This window comes from Typopeltis vanoorti, chromosome 7 (assembly GCF_054136105.1).
Source record: "Typopeltis vanoorti isolate ZY-2024b chromosome 7, IOZ_Tvanoo_1.0, whole genome shotgun sequence".
NCBI lineage: Eukaryota > Metazoa > Arthropoda > Arachnida > Uropygi > Thelyphonidae > Typopeltis > Typopeltis vanoorti.
In genome coordinates, this window is record NC_143555.1 from 32962426 (window position 1) to 32986744 (window position 24319).

The window sequence follows — 24319 nt, forward strand, 5'->3', positions numbered from 1 at the left end:
GACTGGAAAGGTACCAAGTCCCTACACCGCACCAAAACCTGGTTTGAGCGGAAATTCAAGGAACCATGTGAAATGCTCAAACATGATCCGAATCTGAATAAAAATGGTCTAACAATTCCAAGAATGTGGAGGACCCATCTACAACCTTCATAGCAACCACGAAAGAAAATAAATTTCAATACAAAAAGACTTGAAGTTTTTTTTTTTTTCCCCTCCTGAACATTTAATAGCAACCTGTACTGTACAAATCCAGAAGAATCCTAGTACGTGAGGACTTTAGCAGAGTTTATTGTAGTTTTTATTTTATTTGTTGTTTATTTTATTTATTTATTTATTTTTATCACTAGAGGGCAGGCTAAGAAAAAAGATTAGTTAACAATGTAGATGTAATTTACTTGGATAGAGTGCAACAGCATGTAGCTTGTTCTTATACACATGTATCCTTCTGAAGATGACCTCAATACAGGGGTCGAAATGTAAAGTTATTATTTTATTATTAATCAGTCAAATAATCTTTTCAACGCGTGTGTTTTGTGTCCCTAAATTCATAAACATGAATGTTGATCACCGTGTAACCTTAAAAGAAAGAGTGAAGAGGATAATGATTCCTAGAAGATGGAAAGAACGTTTTGATGAGATTTTAAATGTAAAAAACAATATACCTCACTGGATAAGAAGTTCAATAATGGAAGAACCTCCTATAAGCAAAAATTTATACATTACATGAAAGATGAAAAGTGAAATGGCATGAATCAATGATAATACAGCAATAAAAATGCTTCAGACAACTAAAATTACTCCTGATAAATTGCAAGTGATCGTTAACAATGTGCTGCAAAATGAAAAGATACGCTGGTTCCAAGGAGCAATGATAACTAAAATTCTAAAGAAAGGAGATTTCACTAGATATGAAAATTGGAAGGGAATGAGTCTATTGTCAGTACATGCAAAAAAACTTCGTAAAATATTGATAAACAGGATTAAAACTGCAATAGAAAAAATATTAAGGCATAAGCAAGTTGGTTTTAGAACACATAGGAGTAGTGTGCATCACACACCTTGAGGAACATCACTCAACAAAGCATAGAATTTAGAAGCTCATTATACCTGAATTTTATATATATTTTTTTAATTATTATCATCTAAAACCTCCAGGGAGTCAGAGACTCCTCGAGGGATGCTATAAATCACCCAAACCAGCTGTCATACCTTCCCTTAAATTCATTCCCACTAGATGCAAACTATTCTACTCACTCACTGCTCTCTGGGAGAAATACTTAACTCTTATTCCCTTTCTTGACTGAAAATAAATTTAACTTCCAAGAATGCCTCCCCCCCCATGTTTATTCCCACTTTCCATATAAATAAAAAATTTCATATAATATATCCTATAATACCCATCCAAAAGTTCATAGACTCTATCATATCATCCCCTCTTTCTTCTGTTACCCAGAGTCTGCAATCCACATACTCGCAATCTGTCCTCATAATATAAATTCCGTAATCCGGATATAATCTTTGCAACTCTTCTTTGCACCCTTTCCACAGCTTTTTTATCCACTTGGAACCCGGGAGACCAAATCTGCACACAATAATCCAGGTGTGGTCTTATTAAATCTTATAACGAGTCAAAATGAGTTCTTTATCCTTACATGTCAAGGTTTGCTTTAACATTGCAATTTTCCTCTGAGTTGTAGTTGCAAATTTTGTTATGTGACCTTTCAACTTCAAATTAATATCCACCAATATGCCAAGATCCCTTGCCTCTTCAGTTTCTTGTAGCATAACCCCCACTAATATAATATGCAAAGTGATGCAAAGATATGCCACTGGAACTCTAATCATGCAAAAGTACATAACTTTAAACTTACTAACATTAAACTGCAGCTGTTTTTGTTGGCCCAAATTTCCAGCCTATTCAAATCATTTTGTAAGTGCTGAATATCAGTGGCATCCCTGATTACCCTGCCTATCTTTGTATCACGACAAACAATTGCACGTCTGATATAGAATCTGCCTGATTCATTAATGTATAAATTGAACAATAATGGCCCAAGGACTGAACTCTGAGATATGCCACTGGTCATTTTAAATCTGGTAGATTCACACCCACTGTGTACCGTTTTTTGATATCTGTCAACCATCCCCTGATCCAAGTCAAGAATTAATATTCCAATCCCATATTCTCCAGATCATGCACAGTCTTTCATGTGGTATCCTATGAAATGCCTTAGAAAAATCCAATGTCATCATAGTGTATCTTCTTCTTCTTCTTCTGCAGCTTCTTCCACTAAGTGGGGTCACTGTTGATGATGAGTCTCCTCCACATCCTCCTATCTTGGGCTGTCACCACATCCAAGTTCTTCATCCTCAAAGTCCTCTTCTACCAGCTCCCTCCATCTCTTCTTTGGCCGCCCAAGCTTCCTCCTTCCTTGCACATTCATCTGCATGACTCTTCTTCCCACATATTCGTCCTCCCTCCTCATCACATGACCAAACCATCTCAACCATGCCTCCTGTATCTTCACTCCTAAGTTCGTAACTTTCACTGTTCCTTTCACACAGTCATTTCTCAGACAACCCTTTCTGGTCACACCACACATCCACCTAAGCATTCTCATTTCTGCTACTTCCATCCTGCTGATGTTATTTTTCCTCAGGGCCACAGTTTCTATAGCATACATCATAGCTGGCCTCACTACTATCCAATAGATTTTGCCTTTCAGATTGATCGGCACCCTCTTATCGCATAACATTCCAGCCATCTCCCTTCAGTTCCTCCAACCCGCTTGTATCCTGCATCCCACTTCCTTCTCAGCTCCTACATCTTCTTCCACTGTTGAACCTAAGTATTTAAAGTCCCTCACCTTCCTGATGACATTTCCTTCCAGATCTGTCTCCTGGCCGCCACCGACTGTGCAACACATATACTCTGTCTTACTTCTGCTCAGTCTCATACCTCTCTCTTCAGTACTTTTCTCCATCTTTCCAATTTAGTTCCCGCTTCTTCTCTAGAATTTGCACACAGCAAGATGTCACCTGCATACAACATTGTCCAAGTCGCATCTTCTCTCACCTCCTATATATATAATATATATAGTATATCCATTCCCTTTATCTAACACGTCCATAACATTGTTATAAAATACAAGCAAACCTAAAACATTACCTTCCTTTAGTAAACCTATTCTGTTCCTTGCAGAATACCACATGTTTGTCTACCCATTTTTCTGTATGTGAGTTCTTCGTTCCTTCTTTAAAATCTTCATTACCACACCAGAGATACTAATAGGTCAGTAGTTTTTGCATCATCCCTTGTACAATGGAACTATCATACATTCCTTCCATTCCTGAACTGAGACTCAAGTTATACAAACATGTGAAAGGCCTAGCCAATTCAGCTGAACATTCCTTCAGCAAAAAGGCTGATATTCCATCTGTCCCTACAGACAAATTCTTATCCAGGTTATGCAACAGCTCTTCAATGTCATTTTCATGAACCTCTAACTCTTCATCCGATGTAGCAGTAGCACTGTGCACCATGTTACATACACCTGGTTGATATATCTTAGCAGAGTTGACCACTCATTAACTGAACAATCTCATTAGCTTCTGACACTCAAGTGCCATCTGCATTCAATAGTTATTCTTTCACATTCAGTCTTTCTTTTGCTTGCAGCATAACGATAAAATTCTTTTGGATTGCCTTTAGCTTGCATGGTTAATTTCTTTTCATACTCCAATTTTGCTTTCTGCACAATACTTGCTACTTGTCTGGCCTGAGCCTTATATTTAATAACTCCTCTTACTCTCATGATATTCTTTCCACACTTGTGGATCTATTGCTTAATAAGATTGCATTTCCATTTCACTCCTAACCTATTTATTCTTCAAACACTAGGGATACATTCAGATACCATTTAAGCACTTTTTTAAAGATTTCCATGCATTGCTGTCATTTTTTTTTTCCATTCAGTAACTGATACCATGGGACCAAAGATAGTATTCTTCTAAGTCGATCATAATTTCCAGCTTTGTAATTCAGCATGTAGCCTGATTTAATTGGAGCTTCAAGTAGATACTTCCCAAGAAAGAACAGCATGATCACTGTTACCAATTGGTGGTAAAAATAGCCATATTCTTGACAGCGACCCATTCTGATACTATGAGCAAATCCAACATGAGTTCCTTCTTTGAGAAAGTTGTCTTGCACCAATTCAATAAATTCCTCTTCTTTCTTATCATGAGATTTCTCTTCCACCTAATCAATGTTTGGAAAATTAAAGTCACCCATAATGATCACTCATTTGGTACCCAATAAGGCTAAATTGCCGATACATTTCTTTGTCCCTTGCAACTGAGTTGCCAGGTCTGTAGCAACACCCTGTCATATATTTCATTCTGTTAACCTGTACTTCACACCAGATAGACTCAAACTCACCGCTACATGGGACATTGTTACCATCACTGTTTTCTTGCATTTTTACCATAACTGGACTTAAGTCATATGATATCATTAGTAGTAATCCTCCTCCTCTCCTATCATTCCTAAAAAAAGGATACCCATTGCACTCGATCATAGTTACCATATCTGCTTCTGATAGCCAGGTTTCACTAATGCCAACAATCTTAGACCATAATTGCTGTTTTATTGCAATATTCAATAAAACAGCGAACACAACTCTTTGTTTCTGATGCTCATGGCATTTGTGTATAGACATAATAAATTACCACCTAGCCTGTTCTTATAACTATATGGTCCCACATGGTCGAACAGAAGGTTCTACAAGGTAGAAGCAGAAGAATTTTTTGAGGCTTTAGAGAACGCAAATAACACAATGAAAAAAGAAAAGTTGGTCTTGTTGGGGATCTAAATAGTAGAGTAAGAAATGATTGTCAGACATACAGAAATATTTTGAGAAAATTTGGAGAAAAGTGCAAAGCTAATAATAATGCCAAATACCTGTTGGATTTCTGCTCAGAACATCGACTGGTTATTACTAACACAATGTTCCAACATAAAAATTCATGCATAAATTCACATGGAGAGAAGAGACAAGGAATAAGAAAAGTCTCATTGACTATGTTGTTGTTGATAGTGATTTTCTCAGTGGTGCAGGACACTAGAGTGTACAGAGGATTTGAAATTGGAAGTAATAACCATTTAGTCTTGAGCAGGATAAAAGTGAATTTCATATTGAAAAGAAAAACAGGTAAGAAAGTTTTAAAGTGAATAAAAATTGAGCAGTTCTCTAATGTGAATTGCAGACTAAAATACACAAATATTATTCAAGAAAAAATGAAAGAATTTGAGAAGAGGAACCAAACCTTGGAGATTCAGTGGAAAGCCTTGAAGAAAACATTGATTGATTCAGCCAGAGAGGACATGTGGTACAGTTGTCTGCAAGGATAGAAAAATCAGAACTCCATGGTGGACACAGGAAGTTAAAAAGGCGATAAAGGAAAAGAAGAAAGCATATCAAAAGCTCCTGGCAAATAAGTTAGCTTGTGCTCTTAGAGAATACATATACAAATGTGAAAGCTAAACACTGTAAAACTAGCTAAACAAAAGTCATGGGAAGACTTTGGCAAGAACATAGAAGATAAATTTCAGGCAAAATGGCAAAATATTCTGTAGGTTGCTGAAAAGCTCAGAAATGGAGGAAAGAGTGATGTAAAAGGAATTAGAGATTATTATTATTATTTGACACCTCCAGTGAGTCCAAAGACTCATTGAGGGAGGGCACCTACTCTACAGCTCTGTCTCCACCACTCAATCCTCCAACTGACCACAACTACACCAACACCATCTACCACCGATCACCACCACCACTAGAGATGATAAAAGTGACATAAAAACTGGAGAGAAAAAAAAAGATATCCTTGATGTGTGGAGTAATTACTTCAAAAAATTGCTAAATGAAACAAGCAGTGACAACACAGTGGTAAAAAATACTCAACAGCTATGCAATCAGGAATACATATCTATACATGAAGGGGTGCAATTCTAGCTTGCCTCCTCATGGTGCACTCTGGGTCATGTAAAGAGCTAGAGTGACTGGCAGCCAGACCATTGTGCAATCTCCTGATCATACCTACACATGGAAACTCAAAACTTTCACAACAGTTCTTCTTTGAACCAGCTGATAAGGAATATTGGACATAATATCCGTATCTTCCAGTTAAATGTTGAGGGTATTAGTGCATCAAAATGTCAATGTCTTTCTAAACTTCTATGAGAAAAAAACGTCGATCTACTTCTCATTCAAGAATCACATATCGAAACTGAAGATCAAGTTAAATCTAGAGCAATAATCCCTGGCTACGACATTCTCGGGATAACTTACAGTCGTAGCTACAGCAACATAACTTATGTCCAAAATTTTACTGAGAATGCTGTGCTGATATCTTCTTCGACTGATGACGAAATCCATAAGATCACTGTTAAAATAGCAGACATTATGATTTTGAATGCATATAAACCACCTGCAACTGTTTGGCCAAATGATGTTCTACAGACATACTCCCACCCAACGGTGTACTCTTGGGACTTCAACAGTCATCATATTTCTTGGAAATATGATCAGAATGATCAAAACGGGGAAATATTAGCTGAATGGACAGATCAACACTGTCTTCACTTGGTTTTTGATGCCAAAGAAAAAGGGCACCTTTAAATCAAGAGCCTGGAATAAGGAATATAACCCAGATTTGACATTTGTCTCCACTGATAGTGAAAATCAGCCTCTACAGACTTTCAGAGTTTTTATTCTTGAGGTTTTTCCAAATAGCCTCCACCGTCCCATCTTTATGGAATTAGGAGCCCAAATTCCAGTGATAACATCATTTCCTAGACCAAGATGGAATTTCCAAAAAGTCGACTGGGAAACTTCACTGCGGATCTAGAAGCACGCCTTAGAAGAATTCCCCCAACTTACAAAAACTATACACGGTTCACTGGAGTAGTTAGAGCGGTGACAAAAATACACATTCCTCGAGGTTACCGAAAAGAATACGAGCCTGGATGGACCAATGAAAGCGAATCCCTGCATCAGGAATTCCTTGAAAGTAAGGATCCTGAGATAGGAGAAGAACTGCTCCATAGTCTCAACTTTGCTCGTAGGGCAAAGTGGATCTCTAGTAGAAAAGCCTGGTCGCTACTTAAAAAGCTTGGTTCAAGCCCCTCTGTACCAAACAAATCTCCTCTTGTCGATCCGAATCAGATAGCTCTCATATTGTTTCGCTTTCTAGAGCTCCGATAGATAAAGAACATACTAAAGAGGTAAAATGCAAACTAAAGGCTATGAAGTCTGTAACTCAAAAGAATCAACAATTTTCTCTTTGCCTTTTTCCCGTGAGGAAATATCCTCGGCACTTCAAAATATCAAAATGGGGAAAGCTCCTGGATTTGACAATGTTCATAATGAATTCCTGACACACTGTGGACCTTATGCAAGATCATGGCTAGCTAAGTTCTTTAACGATATACTTGAAAGTGGCTGCGTTCTTAAAGAATTTAAAAGGACAAAAATCATTGCTGTTTTAAAACCAGGTAAGCCAACTGAAAACTATCACCCCACAGCCCTTTTAAGTGAAACCTACAAATTGTTGGAGAGACTAATATTGAACAGGATCAGTGATAAAATTTTGGAACGTGTTCCAACAGAACAAGCAGGGTTCAGAAGAGATTGCAGCTGCACAGATCAAGTTCTCAGCTTAACAACCTACATTGAAGCAGGATTTCAAAGATGCCTGAAGACTACTGCAGTCTTTATTGACTTAACTGCAGCTTAATGATACTATTTGGAGGGAGGGACTCATATATAAATTTCTTAAGGTCATCCCATGTAAAATATTGGGTCATCTCCTAAACAACTCACTGTGTGATTGATATTTCAGGGTAGTCACCGGAGGAAGCATCAGTAAACAGAGAGTGCTTAAGAATGGATTACCTCAGGGCTCAGTGCTCGCACCACTGCTTTTTAGCCTTTACATCACAGATATTCCTGAAACAGCCAGCAGGAAGTTTGCTTGTGCAGACGATCTAGCTTTGGCGATCAGCGACAAATCTATCAAAAGAACTGAAGAAATATTGACAAATGATCTGTTGGCTTTATGGCAGTTCTATAAAAAATGGAGATTAACACCAAATTCTGATAAAACCGAATGTTCTTGCTTTCACCTGAACAATAGTCTTGTAAATCAAAAACCAGATATATATGCTGATGGAACATTAATTTCGTTTAATCCGACACCTAAATATCTGGGAATAACTCTGGATAGAACTCTGACATATAAATAGCACATGATTAATATCACTGCTAAAGTTCGCACCAGAAATAACCATATAGTACCACAAAGTTCAGAAGCTTTGTGGTACTATATGGGGCTCAAGTGCCACAACTCTGCGATGCACTGCAACGGGTCTAATTTACAGTGCAGCAGAGTATGGTGCTCCTGTCTGGCTCAATAGTTACCATGTCAATAAACTAGATACTCAACTTAACTCTACTCTGCATTTAATAACAGGTTGCATTAGGAGTATACCATTGTAAGGGTAAACTCCTAATGTATAGTGGGGAGCAATATGGCTCAAAGTGGGGAGCCATATTGCTCCTCTGGAACTGCGATGCCAGGAAGCCTTGCTTCATGAATATAAAAGAATTTTAAATAACCAAAATCACCTAATACATGAATTTATTCTAGATGCTTTATCCAATAGACTAAAATCCAGAAGACCTGCCATAAAAACTGCCTGTAACCTTCTTAGCCAGAATGACAGTAGTGAGTAGGTGGGATGTACTGTGGTCCCAAGCAGTATCACCTGAAGTTCGCAATCACATAAACATCTTCTAAAAACCATCTGGATTTGACCTGCCCAGGAATATATGGACAATGGCTAACAGGATTCATACAGGCCATGGTGTATGTGAAGACTTACTTTCAAAGTGACGTAAGATACCAAATCCCCACTGTCCCTGTGGAGCCGAGACCCAAACCATTTACCATATAGTACAGGAATACGAGCTGACAGAATATCCAGGTGACTTTAAGGACATCTTTGACCTATTCCCCAGAGGCAATCAACTGGATCAAAAACCTAAATGTTAAAATATGTTTCTGTATCATATTTGTATCTGTCTGATGCTTGTGATAAAGTTCGTATTTGTATTTGCCTGAATGTAGACTTTTTTTTAATCATATATGTGTATCTTATCTATACTCATGTGTATCATATCTTATTGTCTTTTAACCATGTGTACAAGCCATACGATAAATAAATAAATAAATCTATATGTGAAACAGAAAAAGTCATCAAAAGCCTGAAATGCAGAAAGTAGCAAAAGTAGATGATATTCGATAAGAAATGCCCAAGTATGGAGGTATAAAAGTCTTGCAAGAGTAGATGATATTTGACCAGAAATACTCAAGTATGTAGGTAAAAAAGTCTTGCAAGTGTCTACACTGCACAGTTCAGAAGACCTGGACAGAGGGATGAATTCCTGATGATTGGAGTAGAGCTCTCATAGGACCCATTTATGAAAAGGGAAATAATACTGAATGTGAGAATTACAGAGGCATTTCATTACTGAGTGTTCCTGGTAAGATATATGCAAGTATACTTTAGAAACGGTTGAGAAGGATTGTGGAAGAGAAGCATGGTGAAGAACAAGCTGGATTCAGGCCAAATAGAGGCTGTCAGGATCAGATTTTCACTTACAACAAATAGTAGAAAAATCATGGGAATATAACAAAAATCTGTATTTAAGCTTTGAAGACCTGCAAAAAGGCATATGACAAGGTGACAAAAGAAAAGCTATTCAAAACGCTACAGTTATATGGTGTCAAAGGGACATTATATAAAGCAATCATTCATCTTTATTTGAGTTGTAAGTCAGCAGTTACAATTGAAGGATGTACAGGAAGATGATTTGGTATAAAATCTGGAGTCAGACAAGGATGCAGATTATCCCTCTGTTATTCATTATATGGATCACATTATGAAAAAAAGTGGTATTAAACCTGACATCAAAATTGGGGATGTTAATCTCAGCTCTTTACTTGATGCAGATGTTTTACTATTAAAAGTAGAAGTCTGGAAGTCTGCAAGCTTCCCTCACTAAATTGAATAACTATTGTAATAAATCTGGTATGAAAATCAGCAATAACAAGACAAAGACAATGAAAATATGTAGAAACATTGAAAATATCAACTGCACTGTAGAGAACCTGTAGAACAAGAAAAACATTTCAGCTACTTTGGTGCAATTTTTAGTGAGGACGGTAAATTAAATATGGAAATAAACAACAGAATCAACAAAGTCAGTATGGTAGGAAATCAAATGAATAACTTTATATAGAATAAGATAAGAGAGAAATTAGTCGAAACACTAAATTAGCTGTATACAAGACAGTGTTCAAACCCAATTTGCTATCATCGCCCTCCTTTTTAACTGAGTACTACCATATCTGGGTAGCAATCCTACAATTTTTACTCTCTCACATTTCTTTCTCGCTTCTTCCAACAGACCTTTCATATATTCTCTCATATGATATTTGTCACTATTTAAATTATGATTACCTATCATAACTACCATCTCTTTTCTTTTTTTGGTTTTCAGTTATATTTGTCATATTTTTAATTTTTGCCCCAGGGAACCCGGAAGTGGTGACTCTCTCGGCAAGCACAAATTTTAAGATTGAGTCACCATATCATATCACCTCTTTTTTCTTAGATTTTAACTGACTTACCTTGTTGTTATTAATATTATAATTGCTTAGTTCAGTACTTTCCTGCCTGTTCTTGTTCTGATCCTTTTTCATATCCTGTGTAAGTTTAGTCAAACATTTTTTTACCTTTTCCAATTCTCTGGTCGATTTTCTAATAATGTCTTTTAATCAAGATATTTTTAATGTCAACTTATCCTCAGATAAATTATCATCATCACAGCAGCAGTGCTTTTGTTTATCAGGACAAACGCTCTCCTCAGTAGTAACAACTTGAGCGTTAGACACCACCTTCTTGTGACAAGTTTTCAGCGCCATTTTTAAGAGTAGTAAAAACTAATAATATTTCTGCAATTATGTTATAAAATGCTGTAGTACAATAATTACACTAAAAAACTACAATAATATACTAAAAATACACAATTAAATCTAAGAAAACACTAATAAATTAACAAAAATAACAGATCTCTCAGGAGCTATCTAACAGCATGTCTTTCACCAGCAATTAAAAATATTGACAGAGTAACGTTATGGATAATTATCAGAGTTTAGAATTCCTGACAAATATGTGAGAATAATAAAAAGAAATATATAAAGGAAGTAAAAGTTGGGTTATTGCTCAGCAAACATCAGAATGGTTTGCAATAAGGACGGGTGTGAAATAGAGTTCCATGTCTGGAATTCTATTTAACAGTCATTAATTGGATGATGAGAAAAGTTATAGGTATAATCAAAATACACTGATACACATATAAGCAAAACTAGAAGCATGGTATAAAATAGCTGAAAAGGTTGAGCTTAAAATAAATATGAATGAAACAAAAGTACTTAGAAAAATGCACGTTAGCACAAGGATAATGTTTATTTTGCCAAATATTTCGGTCTGAATATTACAGACCATCTTCAGTGGCTACATAGGAATAGTTTTACAAATCAAAGTGGAATACAAACAATTGATCATTCATACATAGAACACGCCGTGTGATGTCATATCGCTAAGTATTAGAAGAGTAAACATTTAAAAAAAAAAAACATAATTAAAGATATTAATTCAGAAATTCATATAATGATCTTAAATATATACTTTCTTTTAAGGTTACACGGTGATCAGCACTCATATTTGTAAATTTAGGGACACAAAAACACACATGTTGAACAGATTATTTTATTAATTACTAATAAAATAAAACTTGACGTTTCGACCTCTATATCGAGGTCATCATCGGAAGAATACAACTGTATAAGGAACCAAGCTACATGTTCATGCCCTGTATACTGGTAAACTAAATCTACGTAGTTAATAAATCCTTTTTCCTAGCCTGATCTCTAGTGATAAAAAAATAAAATAAAATAAAAAATAAAATAAATAAATAAATAAAATAAAATTAATTAAAAAAAATAAAATAAATTTATTAAAAAAAAAATATATATATATATATTATTAATAAATATATACAACTGTAATAAACTGCTAAAGTCCTCATGTATTAATATTCTTCTGGATAGTTCTGATTGTTATAAAATGATTTCTTTCAGTTCCTGTTTGTTCCAAACACTTCACCAGGTTGTCTTCTTGTAGTGGGATTTTTCTAAGGCTAGTTTAGGTTGTTATACAGGATGTAGATGGATCCTCCACATTCTTGAAATGGTTAGGCCATCATTTTTGTTGAGATTTGGGTTGTGTTTAAGCATTTCACGTGACTCTTTAAATTTTCTCTCAAACCAGGTTTTGGTGCGGTGTAGGGACTTGGTATTTTTCCAGTCAATTCTGTGGTATGTTTGGAGCGTGTGGTCAGAAAGGCCGGTTTTACCAAAATGCAGGTATTTAATGTGTCGTTTGTGTTCATCTTGTCTGATTGGGATAGTTTGCCCTGTTTCCCCTATGTATGGTATGTTACATGTGCATTGTATTTTATATACCCCTGGGTGTGCTAGGTGTGGAAGAGGATCTTTAGAAGAACTGAGTAGGTGTCTTAACTTATTTGGGGGTTTAAAGGTGGTTTTAATGTTGTATTTGCGAAGTGTTCTGTCTATTTTTTCAGAAATGCCTCTAACATAAGGAATGGCAATAGCATTCTTGAAATCTTTTTTGTTCTTACTAGTATCTTTATGGAGGATCTTGTAAATAGTTTTTTTACTGTATCCATTTTTGATAAATGTTTGGTTGATGATCTTGTATTCCTGGTTTAGAGCCTGTTCACTAGAACAAATAGTTAGGGCTCTGTGTTTAAGGGTGCTTATGACACCTAGTTTTTATGTTGGGTGGTGGTAAGAATTTTTGTGTATGTATTGGCCTGTGTGTGTGTAGGTTTGCGGTAAACTGAGAAGGAGAGACAACCAGAGGCTGTCTCTCCTTCTCAGTTTCTCAGGAACATTCAACAGCAACTGAAAGAAATCATTTTATAACAATCAGAACTATCCAGAAGAATATTCATATATGAGGACTTTAGCAGTTTATTGCAGTTGTATATATATATATATATATATATATATATATATATATATTTCAGAATTCATTTTTACTCGGTTGGAATATTATGAAAAACCTTTAATGACTAATACCGAGAGATAAAAAGATGACAAGATATATTTAAAAAGATACTACTAGTTTACTAGTTTCGTTGAATAGATCAACATCCTCAGGTATCACAATCAAAGAAGTATATAAAAAATTACAGAGACTTAAAATTGTAATAACAAAACAAGTATAAAAAAAAGACAGTAGCGTGTTTGAAAAACAAATGCGAGTATGAGTTTCAAACAAATGTATACTACACGCTGTCGCGAGTGCGCCAGTACTGAACAGAAGCAACGTGTGCGTCAGAGAGATTGTAACTCAGGCTGTTGTTGATATGAGAGGAATCTAGAGAAATTTCCCTGGATTCAACAATCTTTCTTTCGAGTTCATCATAGCACACATGGATGTTAGACGTTTCAGTCCAGTTTACAATGTGTTGGCGGCCTTCGTCTGAGTTAGCTGAAAAGAGAACTTGGCTAGAGAGAGCGCTAGCTCTAGTCCTGTTACAGGAGATATCTCTACGGTGTTCATCCAAACGTAGAAGGATGGATTTAGCAGTCTGCCCATAGTATGGCTTTCCACAATCACACAAAATCTTGTACACTCCTGGAAACTGAGTAGGAAGATGTTTCTGTTTATGTTTGCTAAGTAATCAACGAAGTTTTGGAAGCATAGTGAAGCAAGTTTTGAAGTTAAATTTCTTGAGAATCTTGGCCAGTTTTGGTGAAAGAGAGCTGATGTAAGGCAAGGAGATGAAGGCTCTTGGGGAAGAGGGATCTTCAGAAGTAGTTGAGTGTCTTGGGGAAAGAAATTTGTCAATTTTCTTTGGAGAGAAACCATTGTTAATAAAAGTTTTTTTAAGAAAAAGGAGTTCATTTTTAATTTCTGTTTCTTCTGTAAGTAATGATTTGGCTCGGTGAGCTAAAGTGGAAATAATACCACATTTTTGTGGCGGATAGTGATGGGAGGAAGCATGAAGGTATCTATCAGTATGAGTAGACTTTCTAAAAATTGAGATTTTAACTATCTGCCACAAAAATGTGGTATTATGTGGTATTATAACTAAGACCTAATTTGTTGTCACTGAGATGTTCACTAATTTCTTCCAGCCTATGCAAATCTTGTAGATACTATGATATTTTTGGAATGGAGTACTGTCTTTTGGGATCATAATGTCTCTGAAGTTTGCATTAGCTTAAGGCAGGTGACATTTTAATTTTTTAATACAGGAAGTATATGTTAGGAAGTCCCACTGATGTATGGTAAAGCACTTCTCATATCCATGTGTTAAGGCTTAAGTGTTAGGAGGACATCATGTTGGAGGTTTAATGAACTACTACTGTGTTAAGAATAATTACTTTCATTTCCAGACATTTCAATCTTTATATTAAGATCATCATCTGGAATACACACACATACAGGATGTCCCATAATTCTTAGTGCAGTTTTGATGCAGTGCGAGTTGCAATAAATATCATTTGAAAGTATAAATATTAGAATTTTTGATGCACGAATATTATTTCACTACATTTTTCTTCTTTTTTTTTTTTTTAGATGGGTGTGATTGAAGAAGGATGTTGAAGAAAAAGTCAATTGTGTGCTTGCTGAACTCAAGTCCATAAAGCAGTAAGAAGAAAATTCTCTGCCCATTATGACAAGGAAGCTCCCCACAGAAATTAAATTAGTAACTGGATGAAAAAATTCCAAGAAACTGGATCAATTCATGACAAACCCAGATCAGGGAGGCATTCATCAAGGGAAGCAAATGTGGTCGAAGTTGAAAGGGCATTTGATAAGAGTCCCAAAAATCAGTGCGACGTGCTGCTGCTGCTGAGTTAAATGTACCAAAAAAATCACAGTACACAGAATTCTAACCAGACAACTCCATAAACATGCTTACAAAATTACAACTGTTCAAATGCTACAAGAAGAGGATTATCATGCCAGGTTGGATTTCTGTCAACTGGAAAATGGACAAATGGAAAATGACACAGATGTTATTGACATGTTGACTTTACTCACCAAAATTTACTGTGTGGTGCATGGTTAGGAGGTGGAGCATTATTGGGCCATTATTTTTCGATGAGCCCACTGTCAAGGGTGAATCTTATTTAGCAATGCTTCAGAATTTTTTTTATTCCCGAATTAAAGATATTAATCTTGGCTGAATCAATCAATGTTTTCTTCAGGGCTTTCCACTGAATCTTCAAGGTTTGGTTCCCATTCTCAAACTCCTTTTTTCTTGAGTAATGTCATTATATCTTAATTATGACGAACTTTGTATTACTGATAGCCATTTTACTGCTTGCAATTGCAATGCTCGCAAATTTAGCTTAAGAAATATCGAAAAAGAAACTCAGAATCCTCAATTTAAATATTCCTGTTAGTTAGATTTGGGAATGTCGATCTATATGTTCATAGCTATGGTAGTTAGTTTGGATCCGAGTTAACTTGATGTCGATATGGTCTTTCTCATTTCATGTCTTGATGTGTACAGCACTCAATAGCATTTTCCAACAGGATGGGGGCACCCTGTCACTATGCAACATAGGTACGAAAGTTTCTGGATGACACTTTCACAGACAGGTGGATCGGCAGAGAAGGAGGTGCTCTTGCATGGCCACGTTGCTCACCTGACCTCACTCCGTTAGACTTTTTCTTATGGGGTCACATCAAAACTCAACTTTTCTAGAGTTGCAATACTCAACTTTTCTAATCTGCTCATTATATATTTCATAATTACTTTCATCTTTTTCAAGATATTTATTTCACATTATCATTTTCTCATAGATCTCTTCCTTAACACTGGCTGCATATCCATCTCATTCACACCCTATTTATATGTCTAGCTCTAGGAACATATTCAGATACTGCATCATTTATGTATCTTTTAACTGCTTCAGTAAATCATGGGATTGAACATTGAATTCCATTGCAATTACATGGGAGTGAACAGCAATTCCATTGCAATTACACAATCTAGTGATGACAATGCACATTAACAATGAGCATTTTTTTAAACCCTCCAAGAGAGGTTAGTCAACCTATAGTACACTAGTACATTGGATGGGCAAGGAGGAACTTGTTCACATTTTTCTTGAAGTGCTGTGAATTGTATTCCCTGGATAAAACATAAGATGGCAGACTGTTCCAGAAGGTAGCAGTGGAGAGGATGAACAAAGAGGAGGAGAAATTCACTCCTGTGGGTTTGGAGATGCACTGTGTGAGTGTGTTGCAGCACATGTTTGAATGGATTTGACAGAGCGTGGGAGTATTATGGATGCTAATTCTGATGGACAGTGGCTGTAGAAGTATAAGTAGAAGATGCAAGCAGCAGAAATTAATCACCTGTGTGACAGTGAGTGAAGTGTATTAGTGAGTGAAGGGTTATTAATAATATTAATTATTAAATTTAATTCAGCTGATTATGGATCAAACTATATGATAGTATGATCCATAATCAGCTGAATGAAATGCAAGAATACAAGTCTGACTTACCTATGAGGCATACCCATTACAATGCTCTCAATACCCAACTCACTGGAACGATCAATGATTGTTTTCATTGCTGGAATTAGCACTTCACACCCTTCAAGGCCAAATCTTTTTTCAGAAGACCACTTTTTAGCAAGGAACTCCTCAAACCTCGAAATACATAAAGAAATTTTAGAAAATATCTTTAATATTAAACTTGAAATATAACAATTTAATTTACATATTATTAAAACACTTAAGTATACAAATCACTAACTAACGGAGTGCTTATGGAGCAAAGCTATATAACTGAGAGGAGGAGACCTCCACAAAACCTTCAAAGGAATGTGGAGAACTGACCAGGGCTTCTGACCTAATGTCCAATCCTCACCATCTCATGGTGCACCCCGTTAGGTATCTACCTAAATACCGAACAGACGAGGATGGTTTGGCAATTTGGGATTTAGCCAACCGAATTGTATTCTTATTGGCTTAAACCAAAATTTCAATTGATGGTACATGACAGAATTTCATGTCGGCTGGGACGTCGCCCGGTTAAACAAGGCCCCCGTTGTTTTCGCGAGGGAACCAGGGCAAACAGCGAAAAGTCAACTACTGGAACAAATCGTAAAACTTACCCCAACTCAACATTACCTGAGTTCAAGATCGGTACTATCAATATAAGAAGCCTGAATGGCAAAAAAATGGAGCTAGCTGATGAATTGGATAAGTACCAGATCGACATAATAAGGGTGACTGAAACAAAAAAGACAAAAACTAGTGAGATCTTTCTGAGCAATAAATACAAAATGTTATATTCAGGCAATGACAATCAAGGAAAAGAAGGAGTAGCCATAGTATTCAACACTAAATACGAAGCTAATCTTCTTGAATGGCAGGCAGTCTCAAGTAGAGTGATGTGGACAAATATCAGAATGAGGAATTGGACAATGAGACTTATTTGTGCCTATGGTCCCACAGAAGGTTCTACTAAGGTAGAAGTGGAGGAATTTTTTGAGGTTTCATAGAAAACATTTTTCATTGACACAATGAAAAATGGAAAGTTGGTCCTTGTTGGGGATCTAAATAGCAGAGTAGGAAATGATTGTGAGACATACAAAAATATTTTGGCAAAATTTGGAGAAAAGATAAAAGCTAATAATAATGGCAAATATCTGTTGGATTTCTGCTCAGGAAATGGACTGGTTATTACTAACACCATGTTCCAACATAAAAATGCGCACAAATTCACATGGAGAGAAGAGGCAAGGAATAAGAAAAGTCTCATTGATTATGTTATTGTTGATAGTGATGTTTTCCCACTGGTGCAGGACACCAGAGTGTACAGAGGATTTGAAATTGGAAGTGATCACCATTTAGTCTTGAGCAGAATAAAATTGAATTTCATATTGAAAATAATAATATGTAAGAAAGTTTTAAAGGGAATAAAAGTTGAGCAGCTCTCAGATGTGAACTATAATCTAAAATATACAAAGATTATTGAAGAAAAAATGAAAGAGTTTGAGAACAGGAACCAAACCTTGGAGATTCAGCGAAAATGATTTTATTTCCCTTTTTATATATGGGTACTATGAGAGCTCTACTCCAATCATCGGGAATTCATCCCTCTGTCCAGACTTTCTGAACTATGCAGCACAGACACTGTATGACTCTTATACCACCATACTTCAGCATTTCTGGTCGAATATCATCTACTCCTGCTGCCTTTCCACATTTCAAGCCTTTGATGGCTTTTTCTACTTCAAATATGGATATGTATTCCTGACTGCATGCCTGGTCAGTGTTTTTTACCACTGTGTTGTCATCACTGCTTCTTTCATTTAGCAGTTCAAAGTAATTACTCCATACTTCAAGGATATCTTTTTCTCCCATTTTCATGTCACCTTTATCATCTCTTACTCCTTTTACAGCACTCTTTCCTCCATTCCTAAGCTTCTTCAACAACCTATAGAATATTTTGCCACCTTCTTGATATTTATTTTCTATATTCTTGCCAAAGCCCTCCCATGACTTTTGTTTAGCTAGTTTTACACAGTGTGTTTAGCTTTCTTACATTTGTCTCTGTATTTTCTAAGAGCACAAGCTGACTTATTTGACAGGAACTTTTGATATGCCTTCTTCTTTTCCTTCACTGCCTCTTTAACTTCCTGTGTCCACCAGGGAGTTCTGATTTTTTTATCCTTGCAGACAACCTCACCACATGCCTCTCTGGCTGAATCAATCATTTTCGCTGAATCTCCAAGGTATGGTTGCTGTTCTCAAACTCTTTCATTTTTTCTTCAATAATCTTTGTGTATTTTAGTCTACAATTCACATCTGAGAGCTTCTCAACTTTTATTTGCTTTAAAACTTTCTTACATGTTATTCTTTTCAATATGAAATTCAATTTTATCCTGCTCAAGACTAAATAGTGATCACTTCCAATTTCAAATCCTCTGTACACTCTGGTGTCCTGCACCAGGGAGAAAACATCACTATCAACAATAACATAGTCAATGAGACTTTTCTTATTCCTTGCCTCTTCTCTCCATGTGAATTTGTGCACATTTTTATGTTGGAACATGGTGTTAGTAATAACCAGTCCATGTCCTGAGCAGAAATCCAACAGATATTTGCCATTATTATTAGTTTTGCTCTTTTCTCCAAATTTTGCCAAAATATTTTTGTATGTCTGACAATCATTTCCTACTCTGCTATTTAGATCCCCAACAAGGACCAATTTTTCCTTTTTCATTGTGTCACTTGCTTTTTCTAAAGCCTCAAAAAATTCCTTCACTTCTACATTAGTAGAACCTGCTGTTGGACCATAGGCACAAATAAGTCTCATTGTCCAGTTCCCCATTCTAATGTTCGCCCACATTACTCTACTTGAGACTGACTGCCATTCAAGAAGATTAGCCTCGTATTTTGTGTTGAATAATATGGCTACTCCTTCTTTTCTTTGATTGTCATTGCCTGAATATAACATTTTGTATTTATTGCTCAGAAAGATATCCCCAGTTTTTGTCTTTTTTGTTTCAGTCACCCTTATTATGTCGATCTGGTACTTATCTAATTCCTCAGCTAGCTCCATTTCTTTGCTATTCAGGCTTCTTATGTTGATAGTACTGATCTTTAACTCTTGTGATGTTGAGTTGGGGTTTGTTTTCAGATTTATTCCAGTAGCTGACTTTTCGCTGTTCCCTGGCGAAAACAACGGGGACCTTGTTTAACTGGGTGACGCCCCAGCCGGCATGAAATTTTGTCAAGTCGTACCATCATTTTTTTTTAATTTGGTTTAACCAATAAGAATAAAATTTGGTGGGCTAAATCCCAAACTGCCAGCCCATCCTCATTCATTCAGTATCCAAGTAGATACCCAACAGGGTGCACCATGAGAAGGTGAGGATTGGACATCGGGTCAGAAGCTCTGGTTCTCTGCATTCCTTTAAAGGCTATGTGGAGGTCTCCTCTCAGTTATACAGCTTTGACCCTTAAGCACCCCCTGGTGTAATATCAAAACAGGTTTTATCAATATATGACATGATCAAGTTAAGGAGATAATAAATCTCTCATTATTTTAAAGCCGGATACAAAACTAGGAGATCGAAATCTATCGATATCTAAGAGTTTAATGCCGAAGAACTATCGGCGAGTCCAAGCGTAAGTCAACACCTGGGTAGTGCTAGTGTTGTACTACCCAGGTGTTGACTTACGCTTGGACTCGCCGATAGTTCTTTGGCATTAAACTCTTAGATATCGATAGATTTTGATCTCCGAGTTTCGTATTGGGCTTTAAAATACTTTGAAATCATGAGGGATTTATTTTCCTCTTAACTTAATTTATGCTGCTGGAAAAATAGCCTCTTGGTTCTTTATCATATGACATGGTCGTTTTTTCCCACAGTACTTTATGGCCAGTGGAAGTTGTATGGAAAGCTAGGTCAGATTTGTGTTCTCTTTTTTTTTTCCTACATATTTTTTATGTTCTGCCATATGGATTTCTCCTGACCTTCCCGTCTGGCCTACATAACAAATGCCCCAAAGAACAATAAATCTGATTGAACCCTGGTTTTTTTAAGGGATGGTGTGAAGGTTTCGGTGGATGTAGGAATCTTGATAAGTTGCACTTGTAGAGCAATGTCACTAATCTATTTGTGACATTTTTGATGTATGGTAGTGAAATAGGGTTCTTGAAATCTTGTTTTTTTACATTACTTGTGGGAGCTGTGTTCAGGATTTTCTTCATTGTTTTTGGCTCAAATCCATTAAGTGTGAAGTTCTGTGTTAAGTAGTGTAATTCCTCATTTTGCTTTTTTTCCGTGCTGGATATCTTATATGTGCTGTCTCTCAAGGTTTTTATTATACCTATTTTTTGTGAGGGGTGGTGGTGTGAGGCTGTATTAAGAAATCTTCCTGTAGTTGTCGATTTTCTGTAAATGGAAAAGGTTAAACTTTTTTCTTCTTCATTTTTTTTTCTATGAGGATATTCAAGAAAGGTAATTTCTTATGTTCCTCTATTTCCAAAGTGAATTTTATATTTGGGTGTATTCTGTTAAGATATTCTTTAAAGACAATTAATTCATCTGTCATTCGTGACCAAATGACAAAAATGTCATCCACATACCGTAGCCATCTCTTAGGTTTCTTTTGATAGTTTTTTAGAGTGTTAGTTTCAAAGTTTTCCATGAAGAGGTTGACTAAAGCTGGGAAGAGGGGGAGCCCATTGCTAGTCCTTCCTTTTGTTCCCAAAATTTGTCCTGGAATGTGAAAAATGCATTATTCATGCAGTGTTTGTATAGTTCTACAAGGTCTGGTGGAAAAAGATTTCCAAGAAGAGTCACTGTATCATTTCTCAATCATTAGTGAAAAGGCTGACTATATCTAAGCTTGCTAAAATGTCTGAAGGTTCTATATTAACATCCTTGATCTTCTCGATGAACTGTAAACTGTTTTTTATGAATGAATGTTTTTCCTATATGTGGCGCTAACATGTTTGTCAAATATTTCGCCAGATTTGATGTCAGGGAATCTCTTCCATCTACAATCGGCCTTAACGGGATATCTATTTTATGTATTTTTGGTGCTCCATAAATTTTTGGGAATAATGGGTGTTTAGATGATAGAGTTCTTTTAACTTCTTCAGATCAGTTAGGTATCTTCTTGATTAAATCTTTTGTTTTATTATGTGCTCGCCATGTGGGATCTCTGGTAATAGGCAAATAGGTGGTGGAATCCTCTAAGAGCGTGTTCATCTTTCTTGTGTAACCTTCGGAGTTCATGACGACTGTCGCATTCCCTTTATCTGCTTTAATTATCACGATGTTGTTGTCAAGTCTCAATTTTTTAGGTGCTGCAGATTGCGGTTTTGATAAGTTCTTGTGTGGTATTTTGCATTTTAATAGTAATGCAGAATTTTGTATGCTGATGAGGTCTGCTGTATCACTAGGCAAATTGCGGATTCCTTTTTTAATTTGTGCAATGATATCTACTTTTGGAATGTGAAATTGAAGCCTTTCATTAGAAGATTGTTTTCTGCTTTTGAAAGGACTAGTGAAGATACATCAATCACTACTTTAGAGTGATCTAGATGCTTTTTAGTTCTTTTTCTTGTTGAAGTAAATTGAAGAAAAGTGAATCCCTTATGGTTTTCCTCGAACATCTCAATAGCCGACATCAAAGTATTAAGTTTACTGCTGAGCTTGAAACGGATAATTCCTTGCCTTTTCTTGATGTCAAACTGACTCGCTCTTCTGCTGGTAAACTAAAAATATCGATATATAGAAAACCCACACATACCAACAGATATCTGCACAGTCAATCCCATCATTTCCCTCCTCATAAGCTTGGAATAATTTCCACCTTGGGACATAGAGCCCGTTCTCTTCTTGATGATCCAAATGAACTGTTTACAGAAATAAACCATCTGAAAACTTCTTTCGAAGTTAATGGATATTCCAAGAAAATCATTAACAAATTCCTTCTTAATCCTCCCAGACATCACTCAGAAGAAACAAATAGAATCAAAAGCAATATATCTATTCCTTACATAAGTACTGTTTCACATAAATTAGCAAAAGTTCTAAAAAAATACAATATCAGAACCTTGTTCACTCCACTTCCAAAGATCCGTTCCTTAATTAGCCACCCAAAACCTTGTCATCATCAACTCAAATACCCTGGCGTATATAAAATATTATGTGACTGCGATATTCCTTATTTCGGGCAGACAGACAAATCTGTCGAAATGCGTATGGAAGAACACATGAGAGACATTACTTACAAGAGACAGCGAGCAAGTGCATTATCAAGTCATATCCTCTTCTCGGCTAATCCTAATGATGATAACCAAAGTCACAAAGTCTGCTGGGAAAAATCTACAAACATCTTCCGTTGCAGTGACGAAATAGAGAGAAAAATTGTGGAATCGAGAGAAATCATCTTCAATCCTGTTCATCTAAATAACAACTTAAGCTACAACCTCCCGGATAGTCATTCAGCTGTAATCATGTACTGGCGTTCACGTGATGCAGCAAGCATGCACTCTCCCAACAATGCAACAAATGAAAGAACAGCTTCAAATACAACTACAACGTTTTAATGCTAATTATGTATAAAGACTGTCTATGATGTTCATAGTCTTTTAACCCTCAATGTTTAGTGTTTTTTCTTTTATAATGTCACCTGAAGAAGGCTGTTACAGGCCGAAACTAGTAGTGTGTTTATATTAAAACCTTTTTAATTAAATCTCGGTTCTAGTCATTCAATTTTTTTCATAAAACTATGTATGTTAACCGAGTCAATGATCATTCTGTCATATATATATATATATATATATATATATATATATATATAAATTAAAAAAGAAAAAATCCTTAGTCCACCAGTGAATTGAATTCTTCCTACCCTTTTATGTGAATTCCATCCAAAAAAAGGTTGGCAAAGCTATGAAATATATTGCAAATTTAATATTGTAGGTGAGATGGGAATGAGATAAACCAGAAACCCTGCTTTCAAGACCAAACAAAGAACTTTTTCAAGTCACTTTAAGTCTCCAATAAACTGGGTGGGTAATCTCACACCAGGTAATGAAATTCATGTAACACCACCATGAATATTCATAAACACCCAAGCCCAAAATAGGATTCAATATCTGTGACCTATTGGTTGGAGAGAAAAAGTGCATTCCACTCAGTAAGGTAATGCACAGCATAAACTGAGAAGATGCATGCTTGAAATCTACCCAATATCCAACTAATCTTTCAGCGAACAAAAAAAAAGTCCTATAAGCCAATTTTTGTATTGTGAACTAATGTTTTTAATGATTTTCATAATGGCTAGCTCAACTGCCTGCAGCCATTCGAAACCTCAAAGAAAATTCTGCAGAATTTCTGTGAATTCATAGTTTGCTCAATTTTCCATTGTAATATCCATGATATAATATATGGTTGTTCGTGCAAAACAGAATAGGTCAAGGGGAAATGATCATATTTGGGAAAATAAGTTCTCAGTTTCTCATTAAATAGTGGGAAGATGACAGTAAGCAAACAGTTAAGTCAAAGGAATGTTTGAGTTGGCATATGGAAGATGCTGATTCTT

The 24319-nt window shown here is 36.0% G+C and overlaps 1 protein-coding gene across 1 annotated transcript in view; it reads right to left on the bottom strand.

Moving 5' to 3' along the window:
• LOC150104569 (2-oxoglutarate dehydrogenase complex component E1-like) overlaps window positions 1-24319 on the bottom strand; it is a 567065-nt gene that overhangs the window by 392351 nt on the left and 150395 nt on the right. Inside the window, exon 6 of the mRNA XM_090395786.1 lies at window positions 16745-16891. Coding sequence (XP_090251912.1) covers window positions 16745-16891 — 147 coding nt within the window. The remainder of the gene's footprint in view (window positions 1-16744; window positions 16892-24319) is intronic.